This window comes from Engraulis encrasicolus, chromosome 15 (assembly GCF_034702125.1).
Source record: "Engraulis encrasicolus isolate BLACKSEA-1 chromosome 15, IST_EnEncr_1.0, whole genome shotgun sequence".
NCBI lineage: Eukaryota > Metazoa > Chordata > Actinopteri > Clupeiformes > Engraulidae > Engraulis > Engraulis encrasicolus.
The window spans coordinates 8,402,192-8,415,557 of record NC_085871.1 but is presented as its reverse complement, the minus strand read 5'-3'; the positions used below and the strand labels follow the sequence as shown (position 1 = coordinate 8,415,557).

The window sequence follows — 13,366 nt, the reverse complement described above, 5'->3', positions numbered from 1 at the left end:
ATGTGACACCAACACCTACTATGACATGACACCAACACCTACTATGACATGACACCAACACCTACTATGACATGACACCAACACCTACTATGACATGACACCAACACCTACTATGATGTGACACCAACACCTACTTCCACCTACATGACACCAACACCTACTATGACATCACACCAACACCTACTATGACATGACACCAACACCTACTATGATGTGACACCAACACCTACTATGACATGACACCAAGATCTATGACATGGCACCAACACCTACTATGACGTGACACCAACACCTACTTACACCTACATGACACCAACACCTACTATGACGTGACACCAACACCTACTATGACGTGACACCAACACCTACTTACACCTACTTACACCTACATGACACCAACACCTACTTACACCTACATGACACCAACACCTACTATGATGTGACACCAACACCTACTATGATGTGACACCAACACCTACTATGACATGACACCAACACCTACTATGATGTGACACCAACACCTACTATGACATCACACCAACACCTACTATGACATGACACCAACACCTACTATGACGTGACACCAACACCTACTATGACATCACACCAACACCTACTATGACATGACACCAACACCTACTATGACGTGACACCAACACCTACTATGACATCACACCAAGATCTATGACATGGCACCAACACCTACTATGACATCACACCTACACCTACTATGACATGACACCAACACCTACTATGACATGACACCAACACCTACTATGACGTGACACCAACACCTACTATGACATCACACCAAGATCTATGACATGGCACCAACACCTACTATGACATCACACCTACACCTACTATGACATGACACCAACACCTATGTCATGACAACAAGGAGGTATGGATAGGGTGTATTATTGACAATCAGATAGTTCAAAACTCAGCATACACTGAAAAGATTTTTCACAAAGATTCACAAAGATTTTTTTGAAACTGTATTCAGATTTACCATGCATGTGACATACAAACATTAGGCATATACAGCATACAGTATGTATCAAACTTTTATATTTGTTTTTATTAAACACAGGGTGCAATTTGTAGAAAAACACAGGGATGGAGGATGCTTAAGATTTTAAAATCATTAAGAGAAGTGAATATGTTAAAACCAGAAGGGGGTACAATCCCTTCTACAAATCACACCCTGATCTTACAGATGAAGCCAGCAGACAAATTTTAATAAATTAACACGGCGCACAATTTATTTCTCCTTTATTTAAAGTTGATGATGATGGCACAATCATTCCGTCTACAAATGTGTTATGTCTGTAACAGTATCTGGAATATATACATTATATAGCCTCTGTAAAACATTTGAAATGCTTAAATGATTTGATTGTCACAAGAAATTATTATTTACATTGTCATTTTACTTGCGCTTAATAAATAGTGGCATTTTCTTTGATCTAGGAAAGGCCCTGCCTTCTTTGTTGTCATCAAACTATTTCAGAAAGTTTTAGACCTAGTGTATACAGTCTCTGGAGCAAGGTAGGTTTTTCCTCTGTGGACATAGACAGTATGATATTAAGGTAGTATTCCTGACTTATTTACAAAAATGTGTAAATGCCATTAATTAATACATGTTAATAAACTGTTAACACTTTATCTGGGTTACCAACTGGGTTACAGGCTCTTCTAGTTCTGTTAAAAGTATATGAAACACTGACTTAGGAAACATTATCTGAAGCTTGAATAAAATACTGAAGTGTAACTTTAATAGTGAAATCATAACAACGTACATAAATATTTTTAAATGTTTTGAAACTTGAAGAGGTGTGTTCATACACCTTCACACACACACACACACACACACACACACACACACACACACACACACACACACACACACACACACACACACACACACACCTTCACAAGTACACTGAGTCTGGTAGGGGTCAGCCAGGGCAAGAGAGGAAGGGGAATATTTATGCGTCCACCCAACCTTCTTCCACTGTGCAACATGAGTGTGTGTGTGTGTGTGTGTGTGTGTGTGTGTGTGTGTGTGTGTGTGTGTGTGTGTGTGTGTGTGTGTCTGTGTATTTGTGTGTGTGTGTGTGTGCGGGCGCGCACGCATTTGTGCACATTGTACAAGTGTGTGCGTGCGTCTGCACACATGCGTGCGTGCGTGCATGTGTGTGTGTGTGTATGTTCAAGTGCTTTCTAAGAAGAATGTGCAATCCACGGTAGTGTTTATGTTGTTTTGCTCCAAAACGGAGTCTTGTTTGTTTTTCATATTTCTCTGCAGGGTACTATCAAGATAAACTAAGTCCAGTTCTCCAGGGGTCAATAGCTGGAGCAAGAGCGAATGTGTGTGTGTGTGTGTGTGTGTGTGTGTGTGTGTGTGTGTGTGTGTGTGTGTGTGTGTGTGTGTGTGCGTGCGCGTGCATGCGTGCGTACATGTGTGTGTGTGTGTGTGTACGTGTGCATGTGCATTTGCGTGTGTACGTGCCTGTGTGCGCGCATGTGTGTGTGTGTGTTTGTGTGTGTCAAGTGGTTGTGCTTTTATGTAACTGCTTTCATAACACGATTCCAAAGAAATGTTTACAATCTTTCATCTCATAAATATCAATATTAATATTACTACGTAAATACATGTGTCAAAAAGGTCATTTGAAGGTGAGATGTCATCTAACTTCGAATGCTCCCTCAAAGCTTAGGAGTCCTTTATCTCATATATTCATGAATATAATATCAAAATATCATGAAACATCATTTGAATGTGAATGATCCTCACACGCTGAATGCCCCTGTCACAGATTGGGAGTCCTTAATCCCATGTAGATACGAATAATACTGCAGTGCACTGTATGGAGAAAAGGACATTAGAAGGTGAACCACCTTCAAACCCTTATAGCTTAGAAGTCCGTCATCTCACGTAAATATGGTTACAAATAGAGTATATTTCGAAAAGGTCATTTGAAGGTGAGTCTTCAACCTCTGAATGCCCTGTTACAGTAAGAGGAAGGCAAATCCCAACATAGACTCTTTGGAACAGGAAAGGGGCCTTCGTACGAATACGAAAAGGCCTCCAAGGAATGGGTTGTGTGTGTTGTCCTGTGTCGTCCACTTGTCTCCTCCCCAGTCGGACGAGAGCGGGTGTGGCTTAAGTGGTAGAAGCTTCCAGGCTGTCTGTTTATCTCGTCTCAATTCGAGAGCTCGTGAATGGCCTAAGAATGAACCGGAAACAAAACAAGACTCAAGTCTGTCTCATCTGTAACACTCAGACTCACAAAGTGATTTCATAATCATAGTAAACACAGTCAATAACAAAAGCCAAGTGGTTACCCACAATCAGTGTTGCCAGATTGGGCAATTGGGCTACTTGGGATGAGCGTCTGGGGGTAAAAACGGGAATTGGCCATTTGGCGTTTTTTTTTTTTTTTTGCCGTTTTGGGCCCATAGAAGTCAATGTAATGTGTTGAATTTGGGCGGAATTCAGCGCATTTTGGCGGTTTTTGAGAACTTTTTGAGTAGGATTTGATAAGACACATCTGGCGACACTGCCCACAATGAGTACACAATGATACAAGAACACAAAGGGACAAGGATGGCTATTTGTCATGTAAACTAGATAAAGACTATTGAAACCCATTGATGCTGGATGCTGCGTATACGCTGCATTGTCTTAGGTGCCTGGAACTGCATAGGCGCAGCATTCAGGCACATGAGATGGGCATGTTGGAGCTGAATGAAGACATTCCAACACAAAAGGAGGGTCTTAGATGGTTTTTTGTGCTTTGCACGCAGAGATATGAAGGTTTTGATATGGTGAGGGCACTTTAAAAAAAAAACAAGGGCTTAGGCATTAAGCAGGCGTTTTTCGCATGTCCCTTAGGCTAAAATGGGATAAGTGCAGAGAGGTCATCCCCTTTTGTGAGTCAGCTAAATGTAAATATCTACAGTAAGTGTCTGTTACATGTAATGTAGTTTAAGGAAATTGCGGTAAAACGTGGTAACTCACCCTCGGCTGGTTATCATAGGTCTCAATCAGGTCCTCCTCTTCCGTGAAAGGTAAAGGTTCTTTGCTGTCCTGTATTTAGACATAAACAGCAATGTCATGAAGAGCTTCACAGTCACAACTCCCAACACAAGCCAAAATACAGAACAATACACTCACACACAATACAGCATTTACATTGGCCTTAAAATTCAAGGAATATTTTTTGTTCAAGCTTTGAATTCAAAATTTGGATAATACATAGCTTTGGTCTTCAGCAAACTACAGTGTACATAGCTATTGTGTATGGGGCGTTCAACAAAAAATATGGTATGGTGTATCCACATTAATGGTGTTGAGACAGCTGTAAGATTATTCCTTTGTAAGACACATCCCCTGTTATAAATTAGCTGTTACCAGAATGGCAATGACCAAGTCATAACGTATTACCAAAGTCCCTGTTCACTGTCATAGTGGTGTAATTCTATGGCAGTTAAGTTTTTTCAGTGACTATTACAGTGTTCCACTGGTGGAACGATGTGCGTTAAGAGGCTAAGGCAGGGGTGGGGAAACGTTTTCATTCGAGGGCCACTTCATATTTTATAAAGCCCTCCAAGGGCCATACTATAAACACAAACCAGGATTTCCCCCTGCACTTCAGGCCTATATTGAAGGTGGCCACCTTCACAACAGACCCTGCCTTCACTTGGTACCCTGAAAATATAACTTAATTAAATTGCAAATGTCATTTCTAAGACATGTCATATTTCATGTGGAACAGCATAATATTAAAATTATATCTGGGGCCGGATAAGATTGGTTCCCAAGATAGGAGCCATAGGTTCCCCATCCCTGGGCTACAACAATCTTCAAAAGGCTGGACTAGCCCACCTTGTCTATGATGGGATTAGGTGTGCTTTTGTTACTCTCTTCTATCTTGATGAAAAGGATGGCATCATGCACCGACAGGAAGAGCAGGTCTCTTGTGACGACATCATCAAAAAGCGCCAGACTCTCCATTTTCCTGATAAGGTCATCTGTGAGCAACCAAAGAAACACAAAATGTAAACGAAATGTATTATACCAACAAAAGTTTTACATTATAATATACAGTATGTGTTCTTGCTAAACTGCTTAAGTATTTTGAACTACATTACGTATGAATTTGTGCAGCACAAAGAGTGTAAATATCTAGCACAAGGAATGAGAAGGGAGAAAGGCTTTGTTTTACAGCAGCAGCAGACATACCATCACAGCCAGCAATGTAGACACTGACACCTATTCGCAGGAATTCCTTCATGACCTGTGAAAGAGAGACAAGAAAACACCCTCTAAATCATCATGAAACTCACTGATACTGGAAAAGCACCTGCAGAACACGGCACAGCCACGTTACAACTTACCTGTACAGAGTAAATGTTGCAATGTCAACCCCTTTGTGCAGCGCGTATGTTACCTTATGTAACCTTACTTGTCACCAAAATGATAATGACTGTAGTGTCATAGCAATGTTGTAATGATGTAGTTGAGTCATTACAGAAAAGACTGAATGGGCTGGGGACAGCGGGCCCATCTATACAAAGACGCTACAGACTTACAAAGTCATATTTAACACTGTGCTAGTCCTGCTCTTTACAGGTAAGTCTTGAATGAACACTGTGAAAGTACTGTGTATGTTGGAATCACATTTTGAGTGTAGTATTGCTGAATCTACGATTGCATGTGTAACCAAGTGGAACTTTAGATGTTAAATTCCCTAAAATAATAATCAATATTGATAACTGTAATTGCACGACTACGCCACTGGGGGACTTCCACCCCAGAATATATTTTGATTTCAACCAGTAAAGGCACAACAGGTTCGGATAGATATATGGACAGAGACGTGTTTCCCCTTTGTGGAATAAAACGTTTTCTTTATTTTTACAAACATAAAAGGAATCATACAATGCTTGGAGCTAGCCACACCCCTAAATAAAATAAAACAATAAACCCCAGATTGGCTACTCCCAGATATTACACGACAGGCCCTCAAGGCAGGTTACTTGGTACAAAAAGGTGCCTACGAGTAACTGCGCGCGCGCGCGCACACACACACTCATGCGCGTAGGCACACCACGGCAAGCAAGTGATTCAAACGGTGGGAATATACACTACAAGCATATCTAGCCAAGATGCTAATAATCACTACACACAGTGCGTCAAGTCATATGGGTGCAAGCACTTCACCACTACACTACGAGGTGCGCAACACACAGGAAACCTGCCCTGTAGCTAAACTAACCGGCCAGGAGTGCGGGTACACTCTGGGTAGCCATCTAGATAAGTGAAGGAGGGGGGCAGCTAGAACCAAATAAACAAACAAAAAGAAAACAAATAACAGAACGCAAAATTACTACCAGGGCAAAACAGCGATGGGCCACCTGCCCACGGTGAACTTTCAATGCGCACGACCCTCGACGTTACACTCTCCGCGCCACTGGACAAAGTGTGGGCAGTAACAACCAGTCCGGGTAACAAAAGGTCTTTGTTCAACCTAGAGACAGGAGGGACGCAGCCACAGTGTGACCGGGCATCACAGCAGTGGTGGACAAAGTAAAGGTAAAAGTACTTTTGTGGTGTAATTACAACATTAGCACATGATATTACATAGCTGTTACACCGTTTACTCCATTTACCTACCTATTGAGATAGACTATGTCATTACTGAAAAACAATAAAAACCTAACAAGGACCCACCACAAACTCAACCCAACCTGTGCAAAATCAACTTATCATAAGACAAGTACATTGGTCTACGTTTTACACACATAAGTTACCTGTGTTGGAAAGAAACTGTGTTTCATTTTTTTACTTTTACTTTTACTTTGTCCACCACTGCATCACAGTAGCCTACCTCGGCGCACGAAACACGGACACAGTATGCCCTCGGCAGACCAGAACACCGGCAGAGCTTCACAACTCTACCATTTCGGATGTTTTATAAAAAAAATATGGCCTAGCCGCCACTGACTAATTAGCCACTCAGTGGCTGGCAGGGTGTCATGACGTCATTGGACTATGGTAAAAACATAGGGACACACTTTGCCCTGCGCACAGGCAGTTCAACCCGTTACACATGGGTCTTGAGAAACATTGCATCACACTACATTAACTAGGCCTATGCAGTCGCCTCCGACTGGTAAAGGTATATCCCAGAAACGAGATGCTTCCAGTCTCCCATCATTCCTACCACTCCCGTCCACCTATTTATAAAATTACATTTTGAATACAAAATATAAAAGAATAGCTATTGTTCTAATATTGGGCAAATCCATCCACCCAGTCTGAAGTTATGGGCCAAACAAAAATTCCGCCATCTTGAACTTGAGCACTCTTGAAAGTGTTGGCCTCCAAAATCTAATCAGTTCATGAACCTGTGCTAGCATCAACACACTGAATCTGGGACAAATCCATCCACCCGGACAGAGGTAATGGGCCAAACGAAAATTTGGCCATCTTGAATTCGTCCATCTTGAAAGTGTTGGTCTCCAAAATCTAATCAGTTCATGAACCTGTGCTAGCATCAACACACTGAATCTGGGACAAATCCATCCACCCGGACAGAGGTAATGGGCCAAACGAAAATTTGGCCATCTTGAATTCGTCCATCTTGAAAGTGTTGGCCTCCAACATCTAATCAGTTCATGAACCTACAGAGCATTAACACACCGAATCTGGGAGAAATCCAACCATTCGTTCAAAAGTTAACACGAACGACAACAGCTTTCACACGGCGGACGCAGCGGCGCACGCAAAACCATTACTGTACATTCCCAATGCTCCGCGTTTCGGGGATATAAATACACGTTACTGTCTGTTTTATTTACTCTTGTCAATGTGACACCTATGTGCGATGTCCGCTTCTATGGCAGCCAGACTAAACTGCCACAACAATCTTATCTTTTATTAGTGGGTGTTTGGCACTGTGTGAACAAAAGAGATAAGTTGAACTTTAAAGGATGCCATGCCTGATCACAGACTGTAAATCAGTAATCTAAAGGAGCATACTGTGTGATACTACAGACTGAGTCACAAAGCATGACTGTTTTCAGGTTGGAGTAATGGTCAGTCAGTTGCAGTCGGCCCCAGGTCTGCCCAGCCTAACCATGCGGTCCCCTGTGGGTCCATGTGAATGTTCTGAGTCCCCTGACCTGCTCACCCTACCCCTCACCTCCAACCCCCATTGATGCCTGTTAATGATCACAATATAGTATGTCCATAAGTTGTAGTGTGCAGTTCACTTTTTCTGACTAGTATTTAAATACAATGTACATAATACATGTAGCCGTGTACGTAATCCAACCATTTGTTTTACCTGGACTGTTACCTGATCTTGTCAATAACTCTGTCATCCATGGTTTGATTGTTGCCCATTTTGGTTTGTCTATTCATACTGGATATATAGAATTATTCTATTAATCTTTCATAAGAATCTGATGCCACGCTTCTATTCATCGTGTGATGTAAAAAACAGAAATGCTGGCCATACTGAAATCAACAGTACAGGCCAAACGTTTGGACACACCTACTCTTTCAATGCATTCTCTTTAATTGGATGGCTATTTGTATTTACAGTATATTGTAGATGCTTGCCGAGGGCATCAAAACTGTGCATGAACACAAATAGAATCATGTGTTTAACAAAAAATATCTATTCTAGCAGTTGTCCAACAGTGGTGTCAGCTGTCTATCCACCTGACTCCTACACAACACAACTGATGGTCCCACACGTCTCAACAAGCCTTGGCAGCAAGCCTCAACATGGCCTTGGCACCACCATGTCCATCCATGGTCTCATAATATATATAAATGAAATTGTATTTATTGATTGATTGTTTTATTGATTGATTGATTGATTGATTGATTGATTCTCACCGGCCGTTCCGCGACGCTTTACTGCCCTGGGGTGCGTTTCCGCAATGTTAGCTTTGAACTACAGATGTACTTTGTAGTTATCTACTTACTTCAAGGCGAAATCCGTGCATTTCTCGAAACCTTACTATTCCCACAGTAAGCCAAAAGTAGTGCGGCTACTTTCCTGAGTCCACACCGCTACTTACTTTCTTGGCATTGCAGTGCGTGACCAAAGAAGCAACAAGAGATAAGCATGATTGCTGAGTCATGAATCAGCTGTTTCCTCCTAAATTCAGTGCATGAAGTAGAAAGCAATAGTGTACAACCACCACCAGCACATTTGATTGGATGTCACGACACCGTGACTCCGCTGTTTCCTCCACAACACACCTTGAAATGTCTTTGTGAAAAAACACGGCCGTGGCATTACAATCTGACACCGTCCGCACCAATAATGCAGTATTATCTGCATGCCGATTGGATTTTGTTTCATCCCGGGGTGTAATTTGTAAAATATTTGAACAATAAAGTTGTGGTTACTCCCAGAAAATCGTCTGTTGAAGTGTCATATGCCTAAGAAATTTTCACGCGGATTTCATTCCATAGCCTAGTGGTATTCACGCTTGCATCCCAATGGGAAAACAGAAGCCACACCGGTTCGAATCCACATGGTTGCAGTGCCACAATTTTGGAAATATCTGGCAGAAATAGATAATTTATGTTGTGCATTACCAACACACACGTGCAGCCAAGGGAAAATGTGTTACACTGTAGGGTCCAAAACACGATTTCACGAGTTGTTGTCAACATGCTGCACACTGGTTTCGAACCCGCGTAGCTCGCGTCTTCCCATTGATAGGCAAGCGTAAATACCCCTAGGCTATGAAATGAAATTCACGCCAAAAATATTTAAGTAGTTGGCACGTAAGCCACCGCATTTCTGGGAGTAACCAATACTTATTTCACAAATTACACATCGAAATGAGACGCAATTCAATCGGTATACAGCTAAAAGTATATTATTAGTGTGGGATTCATCAGATTCCAAGGATATGACGTTTTTTTTTCACGAACAAATGACATGACGTGAATTTGTGTTCTGAACACTCTCGCAGCTGTATCATCACTTTGTGTGCATGTCGATTGATTTTCATCGCTTTTGCACCACAGGATTAAAAGATATTGACACATTTGTGGTCAAATATGTACTACAAGTTTAGCTAATGGGTGGGGTCACACTCTGAAGTAGACTAGCGCTGTGTGTTACTTGGGGTGGCTGAGGTGATGTCTGGACTCAATGGATCTACTCCAGCTGTAGGGTGAACTATGGTAAATTGGGACACTTTTGGTAGATCGCAAAAAAAAACCACTTTAAGTTTAAAATACACCAACATTTAGTAATTGTATGTCTTCATATGGGTCTTGGGTACATTTCCATGTAGGAATTAGTTTTTGAAGTATGATATTTTATAATATATTAACATTTAAAGACAGTGAGACACCAACTTCGTTGTGAGAAAATGCTATGGCAATTTGGGACACCCTTTAATGTAAAATGGGACAGTCTGTTTGATTATCATTATTTTTGCACAAACTGAAGAATAATATCGTTTTTCTCTAGTTAACAGTAGACTAGGATCTTAACTATTTAAAAAATTATATAACATCCCTGAAACATTTCCATTTCAAGAGAATATTGAAGGAGTATGGCATGTGTGACTGTGGCCATGGCCATTAGCATGTGGGATGCATATTACAATACAGGCCTATGGCGTGCTAATATGTTATGCTAACAGCTAACAGAAGCCCATTCTGTTGCTATGAGAAAACTGTCCCATTTTAGCTTAAAATATTGTCCCAAATTAGCTCACTCCACTATACTTACTAAAAGTATGTCTCCTTAATAAAGTAAAGACAAATGTGTAAATGTTTTGATATTGAGTTAAACCTTTAGTAAAACAACATATATTTCAATCATATTTTGTACCATATAATCACTAATTCAGCCATAATATCCTTATGATCTGATAGCATAATCGACATGTCAGCTAGCTAAACTGACAAGTGTTGGATCCACTGTCACTTCAAACCTTTGCTCATTTCTTTTATGATACTTAACACCAAATAAAATTATTGTTCCTTATACATGACAGTTGCAGTAACAATATTACATCCCATTTTGTGATTGGCTGCTAATATTTAGAAAGAAAACAACCCAAAACCTTATTTGTCCCACTTTGGCTGATGTCCCAAATTACCTTAGTTCACCCTACTTCAACTTCACTGTCCAGATACGGATAGGAGGCACCTCACTTTCAAAGTCACCACTACTTCAGAGTGCACATTACTCCAAGCAGTAGTTACTTTGTGTGCTAACGTTCGAGACACAAGAGTTAGCAACTTTTATAGTATTTACTATGCAACATTGCTAACAGACTAGCTACTTCGCACTTTGAGAATCGCACCCCTGGTGTGTAAGGGGTCTTACACACCAGGGCGCTAAAGCGTTGCGGAACGGCCGCGTTTTTTACAGGCGTCGGTGAAAATAGATTGAAACATATCTGTCCTTACACACCAACCGGCGATAGTCGAGCGTCAGCGGCGCCGCGCTGCGTTTGGAAAATAGAACTCGAGCGTATTTTTCACGCCGGCGACCGGCGGTGTCTCATTCAAATGAATGGCAACGTAGCATGCTAGCTTTGGCTGTGGGGAGGGTTTTGAACATGACTGGCCGCGCACGCCGACGCTGTCAGTGTGAAAGGCAGAGAAAAACATGCAGGCCGAAACTAAGCAGAAAGACCGCATTCGTCCTGCGACCGCTCCGTTCCGCCTTGGTATGTTTTGGCCCTAAGACCCCTTACAGACTTTGGAGGACCCCCACGTCCACCCGCCGTCATAACATATCAATGAAATTGTATTTATTTCTTTATTTATTTGACTGTTTGTTTTTTTCTCACCAGCCGTAGGGACTTGACAGCCACCACGTCCAGAAAGGAGACGGCGGAGAAGTCCAATACCAGGCTGTGGATGAGAACCTGGGGGACGGACACGCTGACTGGCAGCTCCGACGACCAATCAACACGCACGGACACTTCCTGTTGCTGATCCAGGGCACCAGTGGAGGGGTCCCGCTCCCCGATCTCGAAGCCTGCGTTGTCCAAGCCGAGGGACACCACCGATACGCCACCACCCTGCAAGGAGTTCAGGAGACAGACAAAGAGGTGAACAGTCACACCAATGTGATGTTCAGGAGTTCAGAAATATTCAGTGATGTTAAATCAATTGGGTGATTCATGTCAAGACAACCTGTAAGGCCTAGAACATGCTTGCTGCAGAATACACGTGCACCTGCACATTTTCGAGAACATTTCGAGAACGCATTGCCATTTGTATTGCCATGTGTATTTTATGCCAATTATGTCCAGAGGGAGAGAGTGAATTGAGGTTGGATTGAGAACCAGCATTAATTGTCAATTAATGAATTAGTGAGTACTTCCATGCACCTACCATTAAAGTTATAGACTGGTCACGACTTTGTTATTGGACAAACCAACAAAATCAGCAAGAAATCAAATACATATTTCTCTCACTGTAGTTGTTAGTCAATTATTCAGTTAGTTACAGTGTACCGTGGTATTTTCTTTTCTCTTTCTCTTTGTGAATACATATGGATGTATTTAAGTGCATCAGTACCTGTGAAGCCTGAAGTTTTCCTTTTTTGATGAGTTTGTGGATTTTTTTCAGAGCCTTGTTCCTCTTTTTAAATACTCTCACTGCATCAAATCCAACCTGACAACACAAGGTATTTACATAATATTATATTATATATTATTATATTATATTGTATTATAATATTTTCTAAGAGTAAATTAATAACTATTAGGCCTACATATTTAATAACCAAATTAGTAAGCAAACAATCTTTCATATTATCATCATATTATTAGACATGTGAGTTGTGTCTTATCTCACTGTGTCTCTCAGACGTTCCTTGAAGTAGTCAATGTTGGCAAAATAAATGGGTGAGTTACATTTGAAGATCTTCACTCCAGGAACTTCATTGATCTGAAGAAAAAATAAACAGTGAAAACTTTCCTCAAAATAATGACTGTTTACCTAACTAGAATGGTTCATAGAGGTCATCGTCCACTTTTCGATAAGGCACTGTTGTCAGTATTTTTAAGTTAGCACAGGCGTTAAAGAAAGAAAGAAATCGTAATACAGTGGGCACATAACTTTAACGTCATAAATTTCAACTCCTTACATTTTTATAGTCCCTCATGTTTCTATAGATGTCAGATCCGGGGATGTTGCCCAGCGAGGAACATGAAGGGCTTTGAAGAGAAGAAAACACAGCAATCTTAAAACGATACTAAAAATATTTTCATGACATTACTTAATGTCACATACTGTTCATGAGAACAAGAACACTCCTTTTTTCCTATTTTTGTCCAGTTCAAAGAA

At 41.2% G+C, this 13,366-nt stretch overlaps 1 protein-coding gene across 1 annotated transcript in view; it reads right to left on the bottom strand.

The window, feature by feature from the left end:
• Positions 1-2,420: 2,420 nt before the first annotated feature.
• Positions 2,421-13,366, bottom strand: part of slc26a4 (solute carrier family 26 member 4) — a 29,424-nt gene continuing 18,478 nt past the window's right edge. The window contains exons 14-21 of the mRNA XM_063216957.1: positions 13,167-13,236; positions 12,875-12,967; positions 12,596-12,691; positions 11,860-12,093; positions 5,255-5,309; positions 4,898-5,043; positions 4,031-4,099; positions 2,421-3,236 (exon numbers count right to left, since the gene is read on the bottom strand). Coding sequence (XP_063073027.1) covers positions 3,213-3,236; positions 4,031-4,099; positions 4,898-5,043; positions 5,255-5,309; positions 11,860-12,093; positions 12,596-12,691; positions 12,875-12,967; positions 13,167-13,236 — 787 coding nt within the window. The 3' untranslated portion in view covers positions 2,421-3,212. The remainder of the gene's footprint in view (positions 3,237-4,030; positions 4,100-4,897; positions 5,044-5,254; positions 5,310-11,859; positions 12,094-12,595; positions 12,692-12,874; positions 12,968-13,166; positions 13,237-13,366) is intronic.